The sequence below is a fragment of the Eurosta solidaginis genome, chromosome 4 (assembly GCF_040869045.1).
Source record: "Eurosta solidaginis isolate ZX-2024a chromosome 4, ASM4086904v1, whole genome shotgun sequence".
Lineage (NCBI taxonomy): Eukaryota > Metazoa > Arthropoda > Insecta > Diptera > Tephritidae > Eurosta > Eurosta solidaginis.
Genome location: NC_090322.1, coordinates 177,548,049 through 177,572,313, shown reverse-complemented (window position 1 = coordinate 177,572,313; position 24,265 = coordinate 177,548,049). Strand labels below are relative to the sequence as shown.

Here is a 24,265-nt window from a genome sequence, read left to right as displayed (position 1 = left end):
AGTTTGCATACAAACAGACGGGCAGACGGGCATGTCTAAATCAACTCACCTCTTCATCCTGATCATTTCGGTATACTTATTGGTGGACTTACAATTTTGGGATTCGAGCCAAAGTTAATATACCATTTCATTTTCATGAAAGATATAATTAACGACTTATCAACGAAAAACTATCGATTTATTATCAAAAAGTTATCGAATTTTTATCACAGAATTATCGATTCTTAATCGAAAAACTGTCGATTTATTATATAAAAGTTATCAACTTTTTATCGCATAATTATCTATTCTTTATCGTAAAACTATCGATTTATCATATAAAAGTTATCAACTTTTTATCGCATAATTATCTATTCTTTATCGAAAAGTTATCGACACATTATCAAAAGCTATCAATTTGTTATTACACACTTGTCGTCTTACTACCGAAAATGTATTAATTTATTATCGATTTTGTATTCATTAAATTACTTATCGAAAAGTTATCGAATGGTTTCCATAAAGTTATCCATTTGTTATCGGAGTGCTATAGATTGCGTGTTATCGATTTGCTACCGAGATGTTTTCTTCTAGGAGTGTAAGCCAGTTGTTGTAAATAGATATCGATACAACTTTAATATAAACTCGGTGACACTTCTGCAACGCGTCGCATGGTTTGATGGTGAATGAGGACAAAACAAAATTCTTGCTGTAATCGAGCAAAGAGTCAGAGTTATTCTGCAACATAATGAGTTTGTAACTTGGTCTCGGCTCTCTAACACCTCAAACAAATATATGCATTTGCATACGTATCTGGCCTCCACTTATTACTCACTTTTTTTTCAAAAGCAGTTTTTAGGAAACAAACTCTGTATGGTGTAAAGGCTTTACATGAGCTTCATTCGCCCAAACTCTTTTTAAGGGCAAACCGAACAGTACGTTAATTTTTTCCCAAGCTGCAATCTCTGCTTACTCAAATATAAGTGTGTGTTTGCTCCTAACTTTCGAATTTTAAAAGAATGCAAAAATGGTACAAAAAACCATACACAAGTAAAGAAATTTAAATAATTTGACGCTACAGAGTCAACTTTTATTTTCCATTCTTCTCGAACCCCTCATGTAGCGACACAAACAAAAAAGTTTAAATGCGTGAATGCTGACTTAGAAGGCTTTTCATTTAAGTCAACAGACAAAATCTCTACCACTTTTGAAAATTTTAAAATTCAATATCTTACCATACCATGCGTAAAAGCTCATACTCGTATGAATAAATATGAATATATATATGTATATATGGCTGGGCCAACAAAATGTTACATGACCAGGCCCATTAAGTTACTAAAAGTTATGCTCAAACATTCCCCGAAACACCTGTACAGTAAACTCAAGGCAAGTTGTATGCATGTACTTATCCCGCTAGGGAGCAACATCAGATTTGTCCATGTCATAATTTTTGGTACCATTCCAATAAATTTACATCAATACTTAGACGCTCTCATAATCATTTCATTGAGACACGATTACGGAGATATTCCAACTCCTTTTCACTATACTTAATATGTCTTTAAGGCTGAAATAACAACTATAAAGCAGGCTAAGTTACTATCATATTAAAATCCCACGTCCGTGATAATTTACATTAACAGTCATGCAACGACAATGAAAGTCATACCACAGCGCTGATGTTTGTGCCAAGTCACAGAGTTATACCTAGAGAATATGTTGCTGTTGATGGAATAGCAGGGGGGTCACAGCTCACCAAATTTAAGCAGTGGAAATACATCGCTACTCATCTTGCTATTTGCATTTAATTGGTTGTCTTTTTCACCAAGAAAGCTAATGGCAGATGGTTACTGAAACCCGCCTGTGAGTTTATCATGCAAATTTGGCCCCGTATAAAAGCGAACAAAACAAGGTACCTTATTAATCTTTAAAATAAATACTGTGCAAGGGAAAAGGGTTCGGGAGTGGAGATAACTGGAATAAGGTATGGAGAGAAATGGAAGATAAAGAAGAAGAGAATGGGATAGAGATTGAAGGCTGAGAGGGAGTGTGTGGAAGTTGGAGAGAAATTGCGATTGGGAGTTGGGGTTGCATTCGAATTCGGAGTGGGAGTGGTTTAATAATATTAACAATATTGCCCCTGTCAGGAAGGCCTGCAAAACGAAATCAACAAAATATTGATATAAAAAAAATATGTTTGTCTCTTTAATATCAAAATCCAAATCATACAAATTTAGTTTTTCTTAGATTTTTCGAAGTTTGACGTTTTTTTGAGCAAATCTTATATGTAAAAAAAATCCGCAAACTCGAAACCGAAATTTTTTGAAAACAAATGAAACTAAACAGATGTATGTTTGTTTAATGGTGTGTTCAGTTTATACTTATATTTAAGAATTCATGAGCTTAACACCGGCTTATAATAATCGAATTTCAATTATTATGTTTTCTAAGAGAAACAGATGCTGTCAGGGTGTTCTGAATAATATTTTTACCATAACAATAGTAGAAGAATAAAACTTTTTTGTTTTTTGGCCCCCCTATTGTATGTTTGTACCTATACATATGTACGTAGCTTTGTGCGTGCTATTTTATTAACAATTTAAAAAGTGTAAATATAAAGTTCGTAAAGCCAGTATGTCGCTGATTCGTTGTCCATATAAAATGCAAATTTTTCCATTTTAATTTAAAAAGAAAAAATTATAATCAAATAAATTTCCGCAAATACCAGTCACATCCAGTAGCACGTAGCAGACATTATAGACATTCAATTTCCCATTATTTGCACATGGAAATATATTTGGGAGGATGTTAAGTTTCGGAGTTTACACTCAATCATACGGTTATCAAGTATTTTAAGAAAATTATTCAGTTTAATGGAAATTTGTATCAGCTGAAGTTTTGAATGTAAACGCATTTTAGTTGCAGAATAGATTGGTATTTAAAACCGCTTCTTTTTCGATATCGAAAACTCCGAGAAATAAAAAATTGCAGTAATTCATTAAAAACATCGATAAAATCATGAAACAAAATAAAAGTTTGGCTTATTTTTGTGTTTTGACTTTTATGTAAGAACAATTTTTATTTTTAGTGCTTTTGTCGATGATTCATATAGATTTACGCAAGAAAGTTTGACTATTTTTACAGGCCTAAGAGTGGGTAAGGCTCAGTGAGTTTGTGAATAGGTGCCTGATATCATGTGGAGATTGTCGACAAAGAAACGAATGGATTTTTAAGTAAGTTAGTTTTAAGTATTTTCTCTCTTAAAGGTAGCCTCCGTTGTCCTTTGAAAATAAAAATAAAAATTTCGAGCAAACATTTGTGCAGTTGAACAACGAGCGAGTTTCGAAAGATGGTCCAGCTTATCTATATGCTGTGTACCCCGGTATTTAGAGATCTATTTCAAAGCTTGAAGATATCCAGCCCAATTCTAAACAAAAATTCCTAGCGAGTTTTTTTCCCTTCTCCCATTTCTCGTATTATAAATAAAAATTCCATGTAAGTTTTTTCACTTTTCCCTTTCCTCTTATTCTGAACAATCTTCGAAAAGGCTGAAACCGGTTATGGGAGAAAAGTATCTACAGATTATGAATTAAATGGGGTTAAAGGCTACTCACTGGAAGAAGCTAAAGGCCTGCAAAAATACTGCCCTCAGAACCCTTACGGGTTGTCTTCTTATGTCCCTAGAACATCATCTACATAATGAGGCGAGAATACTCCCCATTCGGGAGAGAAATTAAATTCTAACCAAACAGTTTCTGTTGAATACCCAGAAACCTGTGTATTCCTATTCCCCAATTATTGTTCTCCCTAGGAGAAAAGAATTGAAGGAAGTTTTCGCGGGAATAAAAAACGCGAAAAAAGATTCCGGGGGAATATTTAGAATTGGGCTAATCATGTTAAAAATCGGTTGATGACCACGAGCACACAAACATTTCATAATTTTCAATGTACGTAACTATATTAAATATATGTTGTTGATATACAGTGGGACGAAAAAGGACTTTAGCCAGATAAAAGTTATCTATCGTATCTAATTTAAAGTGCCAATTCCGATAAGGTCCGGTTGCCGATATCGAATATGTTGCTAAGTTTTAAAAATACGTGATTTTGATCTATGCTCATGCTTGAACATCTATGCTCAGGGTATGAGGGACGTGTTACGAATTTCTTCTCGGTGGTTATATTATAAGTATGTAAATATGTGTATATGTACATATGTGATGGACTCCTACACTACTTAATTTACAATTTTAATCAAATTTGCACACCGTGTGCAGTTTGATCTAACTTGAAAGATAGGATAGCGTTCCTGTAAAGTTTTATTCCGGGAAGTGTACCAGGGACCGATCTATTCGAACAAATATTATTCGAATTTGCGGTTTGATTAGTCTGAAATTTAGTATATATGTAGGAAGCGCTTTGCCTAGATTAGTACTTACGACACTTTTTTTTCGATTAATTCAAACGAATTATATTCATTATCCGATTTGCATTACATTTAGTATATAGATAGCCGTTTGCCTGGCTAAGTACTGGGATTCGGACTGGGAATGGGATTGGGACTGGGAGGTATAGATGGAGCGGAGAATAACTGAGGGAAAAGGCGGTGAGGGAGAAGGAGATGGAGAAAAACAGGCAGAGGGAAGAGTGAATAAAAATATAAGGAAAAGGGAAGAGATAGTAAGAGGTAAAAATTGCTTAAAATGTATGCAGATAAACCAACGCTAGAGCAGAACAACGTCTGCCGGGTCTGCTAGTACATTTATAAAGTCTAATGTTGATTGTGTATCCGACGAGGTAAAGAAGAGTTATCGATTTGTTATGCAAGTGCAATCGAAAATTTATCGATTTGCTACCGGAATGTTTGTTATCGAAAGGTTTTCAATTTGTTATCGAAAGGTTATCAGTTTATCATCGTCGATATTTTCCTTAAATGTATCGATTTGTTATCGATATGCTATCGATATGTTTTCACAAAGTTTTGTTATCGAACCAGATAGTGCTGTTCTCTCAAACTCATTTAATCTATTTGTAAGGCAAAACTATTTTTTCCAATGCAAATATTCGCAGCATCACTACAGCACTGAGGGCTAATATATTTAGCTCGATTCTAAATATTCCCTCGGAGCTTTGTTATCACGGATGTTTTATTCCCGCGAAAAAATTCATCCAATTATTTTCTCCTTTGGAGAACAATAATTGGGGAATAAGAATTTCGAATTTTCGAAGTCAGCTGCTTTGCCAATTAAAATTTTGTTGCGCATTTCTATTTTTGTTTAACACATTTAAAAGTTTAATTATTGCTGTGATTTTATTTAAAATTTAGAAATAAACAATACACTATATTGCATTTCATATGGTATTGACTGAAATTAGCAAAGCAATTTTCTGGCAGTTCAGCCTGTAATTTAGCAAGTAAAAAAACTCATAAAAATTGGCAGAGAAATCTCCCTTTCAATCACATTCATAATACCCACTTTTCTATATTAATCGGCTTTCCTTTTTTCGAACATTGTTCAGAATAAGAGGAAAGGGAGAAGTGAAAAAACTCTTAAGGATTTTTTATTTAGAGTCTTACAGATTCTCGATAATACTGCGCCTTTTTTTACCGTTCCAATCACTGAATTGTCGAATAAATAAACTAAAATGTTCTGTAATAAAATTTATCTTTATTTACAGCACTACTATGTTAGTAGAACATGACAATATAAGTATTTGCATACTTCACTTATAACGTGTTAAAAGAAAACTAATTTTACCTTTCTCCAGACTGCGCTGCTTTAATACTCTCAGTTGCTTCGTTAGCCTATGTCTCTTAGAGTCCAGAATTTTCGCGAAAAGTCTTCTCTATTAGCTGCATATCATATTCACTGGTAACATCTATGTATATCCATACATAGAGTAAAATTGTCAGGCATCTTTGGTGATGTGCACATGTGTTGTGTAGCTATTTGTTGTCTCTTCTGCTTATACTGCTGTTGTTTGTGCAGCATTTATCTACTACCTGCATCGTAATGTGCGAAATTACCAAAATTCGCCACTTCACGGAATGTTAACAACTTGATAACAATATGTTATCGGTTTTTAAATGAAAAGTTAGCGATCTTTTAATGTAAAGTTATCAATTTGTTATCAATATGTTGACGATTTTTTATCCATTTCTTATCGAAGTGTTACGAATTTGCTATCGGCGTGTCAGCGACTTTTTAACTAATTGGCTTGTGAAACACCTGTAACACATCGATTACAAGCAGGTAAGAAACCAACGAGAAGGCGGTAACTCGACGTATACAAGCCTATAACAAATAGGTAGTTCTATTGCAATAATTTGCTATCGACAATGAGGCGATAATAAAACAATAACTCGGAGGTATCTCTCAAAGAGACGGAAATTATTTCTCTCCTGCAAGGTTACCACCGTTAAGGTTTAAAAAAATAGGTTTCTAACCGTACATCTCGATACAATCCGTGAACAACTTTTTTTATTATAAGGAAGAAAATCTAAAATCCCTTTGGAAAAAAAATTTACCTCGTTAGGCTAAAATTGATTGGGCTACAAGGCGGTATACTAAAAAAAATTCAGAGAACTAAAAAAAAATAGATCGAAATTTTCGCTTAGTTTCCTCGGATTCTCGAAATTTTTAGAAATCGCTTTTTCCAATTGGTTTAAATATTTTCAGTTATCGAAATCATAGACGTTTTTTCCTCAAATATAGAAAAAATAAATAAAAATTAAATAAAGAAATTTGATGAAAAAAAAATCGCCATTTCTATTTTCTGTTCGCTGCTGTAAATACATATGTAGTTAGGATCGAAACTTAGCCATTTATTATATGTTGGACCATCTTATATTAAAAATACCAGTAGCTTGCGTGGTGAAAATGGCAGTTTGTTGGCGGATTATAATTGACATGGAATGCAAGATTGGAATAGTTCTATCTGGTAAATAATTCAGCTATTTATGTGTTTGTATGCCACGCGGAAGCATGCGGTAAGCCTTAACAATGTTAACTGACTTTGTTGAGCGAAGCATGTAGGATACACTAAACTAAAGTAAATATATTTTTTGATACAATGCGAGTATACCAGACCAAAAACCAAAGAGCAAAAGGGAAGCGAGACGCCTTTTCAGCGAAGAGCTTGAGCTGCTAGCCACCAGGAATAACGCCCGCAAATTTTACCAAGAAATTCGACGACAGACGGTAAGTTTTAAGTCCGGGGCAAACTCCTGTAATAAAGAAACCGTCGACCCTGTAACCGATATCCAGAGAGTACTTAGATTATGGAGGGAACACTTCTCTGCTCTCCTAAGTGGAGGCAGCGATGTAGCGAAAAGGGATGATGGACCTGATTCCACAATCGCTGATGATGGAATTAATATCTCCCCATCCGATTATGACGAAGTCAAAATAACAATAACCAGATTAAAAAACAAAAAGGCCGCGGACGCTGATAGATTACCTGCGGAGCTTTTCAAATACGGCGGCGAGGAGTTGGTAAGGCGCCTGCATCAGCTTCCTTGCAAAATATGGTCGGATGAGTGCATGCCCGACGATTGGAGTCTAAGTGTTCTTTGAAAAGGATGGAGGAATCAACTATAAGTATTGATAAAATTGCTAATAGAAAACCAACGGCCACCGACACAATAATACATAGACCACCCACAACAGCATAAAAATACAGTATTAAAACACTTGGTACATAGACTTGAGAGAACACCCCTTACACATGAATCATATAAGAGGGAACTTGGTGTAATATGTAATATTGCTGCAAATAACGGATATAAAAAAGCACTAGAGAACAAAACAGAAGTAATGAAAAGGAAATAACAAAAAATTGGACGACAATGACATATACCGGAAGGGAACTTATAAATTGACAAGCTTTTTTTAAAAGTACAAAATTAGCACAGCATTCAAAACATCGAACAGTTTAGGGCTAAAACTAAGAACTAACTCAGAGGATCCGTTGTGATGCCGCTGGAATAATTGGGTATGAGTAAGTTCGGTCATAACCTATGATAGATACAACTTACTAGAGATCGGACATACATATGTATGTATATCTCCAATAGCCCTGGCAATAATTTTCTGACAATTTTATTATCTTTCGCCAAGATGTAACTAACTCGGTACGTTTTGTGGTTACTAAAGGCTTGATTTCCTCCAAACGCTCACAGTTTTCAGCGGCACCGCTTTACTGAAAACTGCTAGCAGTTACGATAAACGAGCGGCAAAATTGTACTTTAAATTTTTGGGAGTGTTTATTACTATCTTCTTTAAACAAACGTACAAGAAAATTATTTTAATTCAAAAATGTTGTTTTTTTATAAATAATTTCAATTATTTGACAAAATATGTAACGGCCATTATAAAGCGGCACCGCTTTGGAGGAAACCAAGCCTTTAGCGAAGGTTGGAATTTGGGGGCAGGTCCTCTTTTTATATATCAAATATTTCCTAGAAATAAAATTCCTCGATATTTCAATATCTAAGACTATTTCCTGGCTCATTTTAGAGCTATATGTAGATGGTAAGCGAGATCAATCCGGGATTACTTTGCTGCCGTTTTTTTACCTTTTTTGTGCGAAATAAATAGTATAACTAATTTCTGTTTATTTATTTTGCTTATTTCTTCCATGTGAATGGAGTCGCGAGTAAATGCTAGTACTCAATATATTTATAATTTATTTTTACGTATCTTATATCTGACTCAAAACATACTGTGACGAACATTAGCAACACTGAGGGATACTATCATCTATAAGCCGATACTAAGCAGTGCCTTGTATGTACATAAACAAATCAATCATTATGTCTACATATATGTACATGCCAGCAGCGGAGAGATGCTCACAAAAGTATACAATCATCAGCAAAGTATTTCTTACACATACACGTGCATATATCTGAGATGCTCGCAAAAGTAGGCAATCATTTGTACAAGTATCACTCACATATAAACGCGCATATGAGAAGCTATAAACGTGCATCTGTAGTTTATAGCTGGTAAACAAGTAGTAAATTCTTGAAGAAGAAACGCCTAGAAATACACGAACGAGATATCAGAGAGTATAAAAGGAGCTAAAGCTGAGTAAGCAGTAATCAGTTTGATTTAAGCAAGCTATTGGTTGTGAAGTATCAGTGTTATTGTGAAGTACTTTAATAAAGGCCATTTTGCATTATGGAATATTAGAGTTAATTTTTCAACAGTTTAGCGATACGAACGTCAGTAGAAGTTTGCAAATAACAGAAATATCACTAAAATTCTTTACAATTGGTGTCAGAAGAGGAATTTTTGAATAAATTCCGAAGATTGCGAATACAACTTGGACATGGCAAAGTTGAGTGAATTGAAGATCCAGCAACTGAAGAAGGAGTTGGAGAGCCGTGGATTGAATACAACCAGCAATAACCTCGAACTTCAGGCACGACTACGAGAGGCAATGGAAACAGAAGGAATTAACGTGGAAGAGTATGTATTTCATCTTGATGGCGACGAGACAACAACAAAAATTGAAGAGAAAAACGAAACAACGCAGACAGTTACGAGCACAGACTTGAACACGATTTTGGCTGCAATATCTGCACAAACATCGACAGTAACATCCAAGATGGAAACACAGGAGACACGCATTACAGAAATGTCGTCGCAAATGTCATCTCACTTGGAATCGTAGGAGACACGCATAACATCGAAGATTTAAGCACAAGAAACGCATATTTCAGAAATGTCGACACAGATTGCATCCAAGATGGAAACTCAACTGGAAGAACAGAAGACATATGTGACATCTCAGTTGGCTGAATAGTTGGAAGCACAAGAGGCTCGCCCGAGCGTTTAACTTTCTCGAGACTTAACATTTTCGCTATTCTACGGCACTACATATAATTTGTGCTAATTTTTGGATGTACATAAGTATTTCTCGTTGACACTACTAAGAATAACTTTTACGCTTTCCATGAAAGGAAAAAATAAGTTCCTACACTCAAGGAATAATTTTACATTGATTGTTTGGTTTAGCTACTAACCAGTTCTACTTTGCAGATTTTAAGCAGAACTTCATAAAATTATGATATATATCTGACGGTATATCATTTTATAGAAAAGTTCGATGGTTGATGGTCTTCTTTTCTTTTCTTTTCTTTTATTTTCTTTTCTTTTCTTTTTTTTATTTTCTTTCCTTTTCTTTTCTTTCGCTTTAAAAACAAGTTTTTTCCACAAGAAAAAAGGCGGGGTCGCCCCCTGGTAGTAATTTGGCAAACACTCGGATTTTTTTTCCGCCATGAAAAGCTTCTCCCTAAAAACTCATTGGCCTTGCAGATGCCGTGCGGAGTTGGCGTAAAACATGTAGATCTCGTGCCGCCAATTTGTTGGAAAAATTAAAAGAAGCATGACGCAAATCGGAAGAGAAGCTCGTCTTAGATCTCTTGGAAGATACAGCAATTGCACGCTCTTATGATAGGTTGTGTCATCTCGGTTTAGTTCTGCTGCTCGAAGTATCTTCTCTAACATTAGGTTAAAGAAATCGCTTTAAAGGGAGTTGCCTTTGGTTTCAAATGGCTCAGAGGTCCATATCAATCCTTACGGAGCTGATGGTGTTAATGAACGTCATATGGAAGAGCCTTGTTAACTTTGTCATGTGGACTCTCCTATCGTGAGTTTTTATCAAGATCTGGCGCATCGTGAACATCTGGTCGAAAACCGCGCTGATATAGTCTATGAGACGTTCACTAGGGTTTCACAATTTCCCACAGTATGCCATATAGAACCTTACATGCTATATTAGGTGGACTGATTCGGTTATTAATGCAGTTTGCGGGCTCACTTCGTGTATGCATTGGACACAGCACATTTAAATTCCAACTTGTAGGCAAATGCTCGTTCAACCATATTTTGCATACGAATTCACCCATTCTCTCGATACCGTCATGATTTCGGGCTTCCGGCGGGAAGTCCGTCGATACCCGTTCTCACATCGTCATAGTCCGGTGTCGGGACATGTTTTTCGTCATCGGAAATTTGGGTATCGGGCTCGTCTTCCCCCTCGCCAGCTATTTAAGCGTACATGCTACGTCAGTTACCAGATCGCTTTTATCATATCTGCAGGAATCTGTCCCGAAACCTGCCGTCATCCCTCGAATTTTTTTCCAATCATCCAACATCTGAAGCTCCTCGCACTGACGCCATTCTGCATCTTACTTTTTTCTTCTAAATAGGCGCATTTATTCTTTCTTCTCGTCACGATAATGCTTCAATTTACCGCGATCGTACTCAGTGCCACCCCATAAAGAGTGCCCGTTTTTTTCGAGAGGGTGCGACATTACTCGTTGCGCCAGTTTTTTTTTTTGCGGGCTTTCTGAAAACCCATGGCGGCAACAGCGGAGGTACATCGTCAGATCGAAGATTGCTCTCAGGGACCAGTTGTGAGAGACGAGTGGAATAATCATCAGTTGTTTGTTTCGTGAGCAGCTTTTCGACGGCACCTCATTCATTTTCGGTCATCTTCGCTGCAGAGAGGTATTTGCATATCTAGATATCAATATTTGGACCTCGTAGAGTGCGCAAATTCGGGCTCTGTAAGTCTGCATTCTTCCGATCACGACGTGATCAATTTTATTGCCTATACCTCGATCAGCTAACAGCCAAGTAGCTTGGTGTTTATTTTTATGATGGAACCTGGTATTGCCAAATCCCATATTTCGAACAGCGGCAAAGTCAATCAGCCCCAACCTGTTGGAGGATACTACATCGTGTGTGCTAAATTTTTCGATTGTAGACCCCTTTCTTGTCCACTATGGCGTTAAATCGCGTAACATGATTAAAATATCATCGTATATATTTTCTAGTTCCGCATGTAAACGTTATATTGAAAACTTTGCCTTGATGCGGATCAGGGCGACATGCCCTTTCATAGCAGTGAACGGCAGAACTTGACGACGAATTTTTCTCCCCACTACAAAACCAACACCTTTGCCCTCCTAAAATTGGACTTTATACCCGCTATTGCCCTGTACACTTAAGTATACATAATATCCATACTTATATGTATATAGCTTTTACAGGTATGACACAAACCATGCCTACTGGGACCTTAAACGATTTACCACCCGGACAATTTGCCGGTAGCTTAAATTATTCAGTGCACTCTTTGATTAAGGTGCCCATAGCTGGATATAGACGTAATGTTTCTGGAGTGATATAAAAAAATTATATAGATTGATGAATATCAATGCTCCATATAAAAATAAAACTATTAGGGTGTTCAGAGTTTTGAGCAGTTGATATGGGAAATGTTTACTTATCAAAAAGCAATGGACCGTCAAAAACTTTTTCAAATATTTTTTATTCACATATGGTTTTGTAGTTGTTGATGTATTATGGATTTAGATGTTGCATATATGCACTGACATAGCAAAAGCATCTTATATATTATTTCTAATTGCTGTTTTTATATGCAGTTCTCTTTTTCGCTCTTATTTGGAATCCAAATCTATAAATAAAGTTTTGGTTGTAAAGGTGGGGATTCATCCTATTAGCGAGCTTTGGGCATTATAAGTCGTAGTGCTTTTGTTTAGCTATATTTTTTTAAAATAATTTGTTACAAATAAACGATAATGTGGGCACACAAAGAAATCTATTTGTACTATGGCACTATTGTGAATGTTTGATTAGAAGTAACACTGCACATCCGGCAGTTGCTAACATTCGCCAGAAGGCAGCGCAAGTGCATGTAAGATTTGATTGGTAGATGATTGATTGGTAGAACAGCTGATTTCTGTTGATATTTGATATGGGACTTATATAGTTTTTGAGCAAGATGCGCACGGGTCCGGCTAGTAACTACATATTTTATTAGTGTAATATAAAATATGAAAAATTATAAAATATGAAAAACTCTAAAATACATACATACGTTGACGGCTCCCATGATATTAAAATTATGGTGGGCGACTGTAACGCCAGGATGGACGAGGAAAGGATCTTTTGTCATACAGTCGGAATATTACCCCTCTACGATATAACATCTCCCAATGGGTTGAGGCTGATTTACTTCGCTGTAGCAACAGGTTCTAGGATAAAAAGATACATCAAGCTATTTGGCTGTCAATAAACAAAATTGAGACGGCAGACATAGTTCCAGTGTCCTGCATGTGCGCCCTCTACGAGGTCCAAATATCGACTCCGACCACTATCTTGTCTACTACACGCCTAAGTGTAGCAAAGACAGTACGCGCAGTGACACCAGGAAAATTTAGCATCGAAAAGCTGCTCTCGAAAGAAACATCTGATGGTTACTCCACTCGGCTTCAACATCACCCCTCTGAGTCCAATCTTTGATATGACGAGCAGTGGGAGAAAACTACTTTCACATTATGTACAACCGCTACTGACATCGCAGGTTTCCAGTGAGCCTGTAAAAACAACTGATTTGTTGGGGATGGCGCAGTGCTTCGAAAAATAAGTAGGCTGCCTATAGAGCCACGTTGCGTAAGGCCGCGGTGACGCGCGGTATATTGGAGCGTTATCGTGAAGCGTTGAAGGAAAAGTAACGCCTATTTAGAAGGAAAAACGTGAGGCAGAACGGCGCAGGCGCTAGAAGTTTCAGAGGCTGGCTGATAGGTATAATGCCCGAAAAATCTATCCAAAAAATTTGGTAGATGACGGAAGGTTTCAAGACCGGTCAGATTACTGCAGTGGTTCAGGGAATACTTCTCCTCATTGTTATCTAGCGAAGGAGGAGACGGACCCGATACCCTAATCGCCGATGATGAAAAACACGTTTCGGCACCCGACTATGACGAAGTGAGAATAAAAATATTCCAGCTAGTAAATCAAAAGACGCCAGGTTATGACGGAATACTCGCCGAGATGTTCAAACATGAAGGCGAAGTGTTGGTAAAGGGCATGCATGAAGTCCTAAGCAAAATATGGTCGGATCAGTGCATGCCTCCAGATAGAAATTAAAGTGTGCTCTGCCTGTTCCACAAGAAAGATGATCCCACAAACCGCGAAAATTACCAGGGAATCAGCCTACTTAATATCGTGTGTAAGCTTCTGTCTAGCGTACTGTACGGAATACGGAAACCCATATTCAACAAACTGATTGGACCTTATCAGTGCGGCTTCAGAACTGGTAAATCTACTACGGATACCGATGCGCCAGATCCTGGGGAAGACTCAAGATAAGAGAGTCGACACTCACCTTCTTTTTGTCGACTTCAAAGCAGCTTCGACAGCGACAAAGAAACTGCTTTTATGCTGATATATCTAAATTTAAGTTCCATGCAATGTTGGTAAGGCTCTGGCAGCCAAGACACGATGGACGGATACAAATTCGAGACTGTGACGGTTTCACCTATTTGGGAACCAGTATTAACAGCAAAAACAATTTCAGCTTAGAAATCAAACGAAAAATAACTCTTGCCAACAAGCGCTGCTTTAGACTGAGTAGGCAATTGAAAAGTAAAATCACGCTCTACAAGTGGCTCAACATACCCGTCCTGATGTATGGCTCGGAATCACTAACGGTGTCAAGAGAAGATGAGATTGCTCTTGGAGTGTTCGAGATAAAATTTCCCCGGAAGATTTATGGAACTGTCCGCGATGCCGACGACGAGTATCCAAGGAGGTATAATTATGACCTTTAGCTTTACGCAGATATGACGATAGAGCAGCGAATAAAACCCCAAAGGCTTCGCGGGTTAGGTCATATTATGCGAATGGACAAAGACATCCCGGCCAAGAAAGTATTTCAGTCGTTACCGCAATTTGGATGCAGAGGAATGATTTAGGGGAGGTAGGTGACATCCGTTGTTTCTGCCGATTGGCGTCAGTTATGGATAAACAAGGATAGATGGTGAACTTGTTATGTTGATGATGATGCCGATGTAATATAAAAATGAACTACACCAGTTTGTAAATTAAATAACGCAGCTCATTTGCATAAAATCCTCAACTGCCCTTACGTACCCCAATTTACCATTTATTATGGTTGCTCCTAAATATGACATCTCTTGTATGGCTTCATAGCACATTTGATTATCGTAGCGTGCCAACACTTCATCAATTTCACGCTGCACACGCAATTCCAGCTATGAATTATGGGCAAAGGAAATGATAAACAGTCATATTAAAGAAAAAATTTCAATTATAAAATACTTCTTTTTCATACCTCGTACAAAGCAAAAGCCATAGCTGAAGAAGATGTTTCAATACCTTCTATTAAAAATGTAATACAGTGTCCGATAATTGTCTTCCCATCAACGGGTTCATTTGACTTTTGTCTGGCATCGATAAGCCACTGCATAAAATCGCTTGACTTTAACGTTGAATCATCTGACATGTTGGTGCAGCCACATTTTTTCTCTAAAACTTTACCTATAATACCACTCATCCAGCGTTTTATATTCAAAAGTACGTAACTGTAATTGAGGTGAAATAATGTGCTATGACTAAATGCACCTTGCAGTCTAAGCATGTTTTCGTAATCTAACTCTGACTAGTATAAGTCCCATGCAGTAATTCCAATGTGGTAGCAGTTGTCAGATTTTCATCAGGAATAAACTGGACCTATAGGTTATGTTATGTTAGGTTGAACTGGCCAGTCCGTGAGGACTACACATAGACTGAACGGGTCTATTTTTATTATTATTCGATGGGGCAGTCCAAGGCATGTCAGAGCGAAGCATTCGCCAATAATATGAACCGGCATTTCATTATCCAGCTCACAAAAGCCACAGATTTTTTCCCATCGATAGATTTAACTTATCTGCGTGACATCGCAAACTACAATGCGCCTTATAGTACTCAATGAGAGTTCTGCTGAAATTTATGAGTTTGGCTGATGCTCTCCTTGCTGGCAGTATAAACAAATTGGCAATAAATCCAATGTTGTCTGAACTGCTTTGTTTCCCAGCTACTGTTGTTGCCTTTTCATTACATTTATGTCCCTGAAGCCCGGGAGCTTATCTTTACAAAACCTTCTTGTTGGCTCCCAGATCATTTATAACTGCAAAGCACTCATCTACAAGCCTGGAAGTAGTTGTGCAAGACTTCAAGGTACGTAAGGCTGCGTGGCTGTGCGACATTATGAGGATACTTCTCGAAAATAAGCCTCTCCGCAGACATTCTCAACAACAAACTTCTATTGCGTGAATTTCTGCCTAAAAACTAATCGGGCAGCATCCCATAGATACCAATTTCTTGAAGTTCGGCCCATAGATAACAGCCCACGTTTTCGTGGCATTAAGCTTTGATCCGTCCGTGAATCAAACCTTTTAACCAGGGTCGGTATATGGATCACTCCTGTCATGTTTCCGATCTCTGGCTCAGAAATATTTTGAAGTCTTAGTGCAGCATGGTTACTTCCCGTGGTGCCGCCGGCGAATATCAAATATCAACGGATGTATAGTGATGAGCTGTTTGAGCTTTACGCAGATATAAAGGTAGTGCAGCATAAAAGGCCCGTAAGTGGAAACAGAGAAAGGGGAGACCTGCACTGATTCGGAAGAGGCAGATGAAGAAAGTTGGAAAGTTAAGCTAGGAATCACAAAAAAGACTGGTAGGTGAATGCCCGAAAATTCCAAAGACTTTAGATCTGCAATCAGCGATATTTAACGTAATATACTTCGCAAGGGTGGTAGGCGAACCTATGAAAATGCTAATGACAGCAGCCCTACTTCATTCGTGCTTACGATTCTACAGAAATCTTTGGACATCCACCTCAGGTCAAAAATAATACCAATAGGAGGCGCAGCATGCGCATATGAAAGGCAAGTCAATAGAAGCTATCCTTCACGAACTAATAGGCACCGTAAAAAGATCACTCTCATACAGTCCATATTGGTAGCCTTCATACTATAGAAGGAGCTTTAGTAATATAGCGTCAGCGTGATTGTAGAATCGATGCTGGAAAAAGCGATTTCACAAGCTCCTATGAGCGCGTTGTTTACAACAGGAACATTAGGAAGGGGCAGAGGTCAGCTGAGCATTCTATCCACACCTTTATGAGTTTTCGCACAGCTCCAACTTCATTAAAATTAAGTAGAGCTAGTAGCATGTGTAGAAGACTTAGACTCAACAGTGGCAGGATCGCCCCTCCACGTTAATCGATCTGTTCTAGCACAGGCAAGCCGAAATCGATGCTAGTCTGAAAGACTAAGAACCAAAATTTTAAAATTTTGAATACCATGGAAATGCAATATTGAAAAAGGATAAGGCATACTACACGTGTGATAGAAAATTGAAAAGGAACTTCGGTTTGAAACCAAAGCTTATTATGTGACTTTATACCACTGACGTAAGATCCATTCTAATCTACGGGGCGAACATAATATCAGTAAGCTAAAGAATATACAATCGGCAGCCTGCGCACGAGTAAAGGGACCTCTAAGCTCGTGCCCGACAGATGTGCTAAGTATAATACTTCATACTCTGCTGCTGCAGCAGGTTCAGTCTTTAAACTGAGAAGTTCTGGGTTTTGGAACAGGTTTCCGTGTGAACACACCATCCCCGGAATAAGAAAGAAATCGTGATGGGCTTTTCTCTTCGAGTATAGACTGGACAGCTTGCAGACTTTGTTAAAAGGGCGCAACCTCACTCCATAGTGACGGGTCCAAAGTGGAATGCGATGTTGGAGCCAGGGTTTTCTCCGAGCAACCGGAATCCATCCGACTTCCAAACTTAGCAAATGCAGGCAACACCCTTTAGAGAGCGGTCTCCGATTGATCTCTTTTGTCTACCTTGGGGCATAATTGATCCCCTGTAGTCCCTTTTGGGTACAGTTGGGATTAGTCAGGCTGAAATCTATGTATTTTAAGAAACATAAAACAAGCGGCAACGAAGTGAGTTAAATAAAAAAGATTATAGGTAATTGATTCGAATTATTTAAGCAAAATGCGTAGCCCAATACCGAACCTAAATGCCTTGGACCATATGTTCCATTATCGTCGAACCATTTCCCTTGGAATGAGTTGGCGACTTAATAATTTTTTTGTGATGAGAAAACATATTAGTCTTCATTCGCTCCCATGTGGGTACAAAAGGGATTGGTCCTATCGTTGCCGTTCTGGTATAAATGGGTAAAATTAGTCTCTTCATAGCACATGCTCAAACAAAAGAAAACAGTTCAACGCATACAAAGAGATCAAAACTGGCATTAGTTGCATACTTCTTTGCGGATTTTGCGACTCATCCCGGACTCAACCTAGACTAAGCGCATTTTAGTTATAAAGAAGCGTAAAAAATTACTTAAGTAGTCGTTTTTCTTAAAATTTAACGATATTTTTTCATTTGGAAACTCGCCGTTCAGAGAACAAATTATCTCCAACTCAACTGACGGAAACATGTAACATGCAACGTATCACAAAAAAAGGGTACGCTGAAAGCGCCATTTTACTTACTAATATTTGATAAGGTTGCCCAAAGAGGATGAGAAAAGTAAAGCTGTAGTTTCGAGTAAACTCCAGTCATTTGGTAAGAATAGATTTTGTATGAGTTTGGTAAAATCTGAAGTTGAACTGCTCAGTGCACCACCATCCAGACCATAAGCTGCTGAAGCTATGACATCAATAGTGTACTTAGATAAAAGCTGTAGTAATTGAAAATACAAACAAAACGCTATTAGTAAGTGCAATTATTCCATAATTTGTTATCATAAGCTGGATCAAACATACGTTTTTTGCTTCGAAGCAGTTCTTTGAATTTTGCAACTGTTGCGCCACATGAGCATTGAGCTTTTCACAAATTGATTTTATATGTGGAAAGAAAGCCTTGACATTTATAATAAAATTATATATTAAACAATAATTACCCATTTAGTTTGAATATATTTATATTTCTTTTTACATGTATACACAATTGCATTCGCGATCAAAAAAGGCTGTTATCGTCACATAGATAATGTTCAGAATACCCATCTAGCGGCAATTAGTGAAGACTCGCGGCATTGGTAAATAACTCGCTACAAAATGGGTTGTTCTGACAGCGGAGACATGCACCTCTGTTGGTCATAGTGTTTAACCTATAGCTGAATCGGTTGCGATGAATCGTGGACACACACACTTTTCGGTCATAGAAGTGGAGAATAGTATAGAGATAAAATGGTGAGACAAATTTCAGTTGCAACTGAGTATAATGCATACAGAAATTAATCAGTACTAATTTCCTGCAAAACAATTTCATAAGTGTAGATATACTTACACACTTAACAGTACATATACATTTTAAGTGCATATGTATATACATGTAAAAAAACACAGCTATTACACTGACAGAAATGGTGCTAGTAAAATCAACAAATCGATTCTGTTGTTCTTGACTTAACGGAGATTCGGTGAAATTGATCGAATTATGGTTAATTCGACCGAGTTCTTTGTCAAACGAACAAATTAGTTTAGTTATTTCAACACAAGAGAAATTGTCGCTCTTAAGTTAACAAAATTCTGTAAAATGTACAGATTCCTGGTCAATCTAACTGATTTTCCTGTTAACACAACTGATCTTACAGGTCATTTCAACGGCGATCAACGGTCAATACATGAGCAAATTTCAAAGAGAATTTTACGCTCACTGCGCTCTCTACTTTGTACTTATGACGATGGTGCCATTTGTTAAAAAAAACACCAAAATAAGAAAACCATCAAATCGGAAAAACACACAAAAAGGGGAAAACAACAAAAAACTAGTTTTTCAGTTATCAATACACGAAAAAACCCTTTTTTGAATTTACTGCGAAAAAATTATGGGATACCGGGACACCTATCTATCGGGTACAATTTTGCAACTTCTCTTCCAATCGAAATGCAAAATTGCGCCTTCTTGTTGCAAAAGTTTTGTTTGAACGAACAGGATTTTTCCAAAGTTAGTAACATTTTGTTCAAGCTTTTACGAATTTTCACTCACGTGAACGAATTTAATACGATGATAAAGAACATCCTTTTTTAATGATGATGTTTCCGACATCATAAAAGTTTGAGTTGTTTTGAATCGTTTCAACTTAAAGTGTTACGAAAATTAAACTTGCCGAATTACATGTAAAGTTACTCCAGTGGTGAACTACCTTCCTGCAATTTGATTCTTTAGTTTTCTATAACTTACAAGTTCTCTTTTTAAAATGTTACGTCAAACATTTATACTACAAGTTTTGTTCGAAACAATCAAGTGTGGCAACTACATGCGAGAGAAGAAATTGAGAATGAGCTGAGCTGCAACTGAAAGAATTGAGAATCAGTTTTGTGACTACTATTTTCATTTCTATTTGCAAAGCGAAGTTCAAAACTACAAATTAAATTAATTATAAAATATAAAATTTGGTAAAAGTGCTTTTAATAAAACAAAATAATTAAGTGTATAATGTTTAATGTGTGCCAGCATATTTGATGTAGCCCAATTGACGTTAGGTTAGTTAGTGCCACCGTGGTGTGATGGTAGCGTGCACCGCCTGCCACACCGTATGTCCTGGGTTCGCACCCCGGGAAAAGCAACATCAAAATTTTAGAAATAAGGTTTTTCAATTAGAAGAAAATTTGTCTAAGCGGGGTCGCCCCTCGGCAGTGTTTGGCTAGCGCTCCGACCGTATTTATGCCATGAAAAGCTCTCGGTGAAAACTCATCTGCCTTGCAGATGCCGTTCGGTGTCGGCATAAAACATGTAGGTCCCGTCCGGCCAATTTGTAGGGAAAACCAAGAGGATCACGACCCAACATGAAAGAGAAGCTCGGCCTTAGATCTCTTCGGAGGTTATCGCGCCTTCTTACATTTATTTATTTATTTATGTATATGGCAACATAGGCACTTTCGTACAAAGCTGTCGCAACAACTTTTTTTGTTCATTTGACTATTAAAACGGTCAATTACGAATCAACGGTTTGGCCGCAGTTGATTCAACATCTTGTTGCGATGGATAAAAATTAACAGAAATTTCGGTTGAATTGGCCCGTATTTCGGTTGATTTTACTAGTCTTTTTCTTTCAGTGTATGTTATAAATTATGTGTTTTACCAAAATCAAAAATTCCTTGCAATTAGAAAGATTCAAGTATATGAGAAGAAGACAGCATAATTTCATAGAACCTGGTTCTTCATAACTAATCGTTGAACCACTTGGGGTATTATTATGCACTCTTTCATACCTAACCTAACTATCGCTACAATTACATAATAAATATTTCTTTCAATCACATTCTGACGTTAGCAGTGTTCATTTTACTTACGAACTTAATTGATGTTTAACGTTTAAACGTTTATGGACGTCCAAAAAGCAGCGCCAGCCGCTTCCTCGCCTCCAGTTAGCAAAGGCGCGAAAATTTAAATCGATTGCCATCTGTTACTTCCAGCGAAATGAGGGCGACCCTCTTTCTCTGCTTCAGTAGGCGGGAAACGATAAAAAAAATACTTTCTGAGCCGAAGCATCATCTTTCTTCCACATAATATAGCCTAGCCAACGTAGCCGCCGTGTTTATAACTCTCTGGACTATGCTGATGTTTGCGTAAAACTCATGCGGCTCACCGTATAGCCGTTTGATCTAGACAAGCACAAGGAGGTCCCAGGCAAAATGCACACAGAATCGGTAAAGAATTTTGCATTGGCGCGCCCGGTGAACCCCTTTAGTAATATACACTCTCCTACCCTTGCAGAAGAAGAAATAACACGACTATGTGAGACACGAGTCGTCCTGACCCAACGGCGTTGTGAATGCTGTAACAGGTTAAACTCTTATTTGTTCAGAATCAATCCCGCCATACGTCCATACGACATACATGTGCATGCGAAGTGTCCGCACATTATACCAACCATCTTTTCAATAGTAATGTGGAACATACGCCAGCTTCCCTATAGTCCACTACCGTTGAGAGTGCTAGTTTCCTTGGATTCCCATTAGATGACTTTCACTGGTAATAAAGTATTCCATTTTGTTTTCAATTGTATGAAAATGTGGGCGTAAATATCGATTTCGCCTATTTTTAATACCAATCTACTCTGGGTCTTAAAAAGCCAGTACGGACGGAGTTAGGTACCTATGATGTGTATCCACATATCAATAGAAAAGGCAAAAAGAACTCAGATCGTTCACATAAAAAAGATGCTTTATCAATTTAGTGCATCGAAGAAATTTTGGTTGCACTTACCGTGACTAAGTTATTCTTTTCTGAACCCTAATCCCTTTCACGCCAGGAGACCAGTATTACTCAAGCCGACGTTCTCTAAGGACTGTATAACACACTAAAATTTCATTAATCTTGATTGCTTGCCTGGCTTGTAGAGTTAATTTGCTGTATCAAAGTTGACCTAGCTCATATAGTAAGAGTTTTCTGAACCTATCGCTAGATGACTTTGATAGAAAATTTTGGTTGAATGCGTAATCGAATGTTAAGAGCACTCCCCAACAATTTTCATTCAGTTTTGGATTATAAATCTTCAAATTTTAACTTACAAACAATCAACTGCCTGTTCGCTTTTACCTTATTTGGTCTAAAAATTGGTAATATTTCAGCACGCATATTCCCCCATAAATCACTTTTCTCTACAAAAGGATTATGAGCTACGATTGGATCACGTTGCCTATTGATATGTAGCACATTATCCTGAAAGTGTTGGAATGAGCGTATCATGACCTCCTTTATCATATCTTGACTACGCATCAATAAAGCTGGTTCATTGAACAACGATAGATACCAACATATGTGTATGTGCGCTTAAGCAAAAAAAAAAAAATCAATCATTCACAAGAAGTCATCATTTAAAACACTCTTCTGATTCTTACTCATAAATATCCTTATAGACGTAACCGTGATGCTTGCGACCGAAAAAATATTCAAGCATATTTCCAAAGATTGGTAAACCGCGCGGTCAACTAACACCATGTCTACGGCAATAGCTACATCTCCATAATATTGGAATAGCAAAGAGGCATTGCAGCGTTAAAAGTAATAAGAGCATTACCATTGTAAGTTTATAGCAATGAATAACGCAACTAAACTTAAAAGTAGAAAGACTATTTCGAACTTTAGCTATCTCGTATTATTGCAACTGATAATGGCTTACCATGCAATCAATTTTACTTGTCATATACTACCTCACAACAAGTTTGAAACCCAAGCTTAATGGTAAGCCGACTCACTTATTTCCGTATGAGCATGAGTTGTTTTTAATATGGCATTGTTCCACGAAGCGACCGCCGTGGTGTAGTGGCCTGCCCTAGCCAATTCCTCGCGAACATTTTATTAAAAAAAATAAATAAATAAAATAATTGAAAAAATTTTGTTAAGTTAAACGGTTTTATTGAAAACAATACTTACATTAAGTAGTAATAATATTTAAAGATAGAAAATAATTAGGTAGGTCCTAGGTACTAGTTATCACACTCCTCATCAGTCTAGGGCGTTGATCAGACAATTAAATAAAAGCGTTGGATGCGTCAAATCTCTATTGATAGTCACATACAAGACCAACTGAACCTTAATCAGGTTATGCTACGCCTCACATTTTTAGAAATTTCACGCGCTCAACGCTTTTATTTAATTGTCTGATCAACGCCCTAGACTGATGAGGAGTGTGATAACTAGTACCTAGGACCTACCTAATTATTTTCTATCTTTAAGTATTATTACTACTTAATGTAAGTATTGTTTTCAATAAAACCGTTTAACTTAAAAAACTTTTTTTAATTATTTTATTTTCAAGTTTTTAGTCTTTATTTAATTGCCTATTATTTTTCATTCTATTTAGTTCATTTAGCGACTCATTATTACAAGGACTCTTTCCTGACAATTTGTTACAACCTAAATCCTCAATACATAATCCTTCCAAAGACTTTACTCGACTCTGCGCCACATATGCTTGTCCCTCCTCCAACTCCAAAATATTGTGATGTCACTTCTACCGGACTGTATGCAATATTTGTTCCAAATATGAGCCAAATCGGGCATCATAGGTCGCTTTCTATTCTTGCATGTAGTATGTGCTCCAAATATGAGCCAAATCGGACCACAAATACGAGTTTTGTGAATATCGCGATCCATGCGCCACCTAGCGGCAATTTTTTTCTTATTATTGCATTGTCATCGGGTTCTGAACTACATTCCAAGTTTCAAGCTTGTAGCTTATCGGGAAGTTACCTAAATTTTAATTACAAGATTCGTTCACAACGGCCGTGCAGCCTGCCAACTCAAGCTAAAAAAAAAACCGTTTAAAAATAAATGTAAGGCGCGATAATTAGCAGTAAATAAATGCATAAAAACAGCAAAGTAAGCAACCACCCATATCTTCATGTAAACATAAA

General features: G+C 37.2%; 1 protein-coding gene and 1 pseudogene across 1 annotated transcript; one reads left to right on the top strand and one right to left on the bottom strand.

Annotated features, from left to right (window-relative positions):
- The window catches only part of LOC137250715 (uncharacterized), a 166,969-nt pseudogene that overhangs the window by 117,951 nt on the left and 24,753 nt on the right, over positions 1–24,265 (top strand).
- On the bottom strand, positions 12,027–22,929 carry Cyp308a1 (Cytochrome P450 308a1). The gene is given in 7 exon segments (XM_067778712.1): positions 12,027–12,175; positions 14,968–15,097; positions 15,160–15,409; positions 18,389–18,576; positions 18,662–18,757; positions 22,440–22,678; positions 22,731–22,929. Coding segments are annotated over 7 exon segments (1,251 nt in total).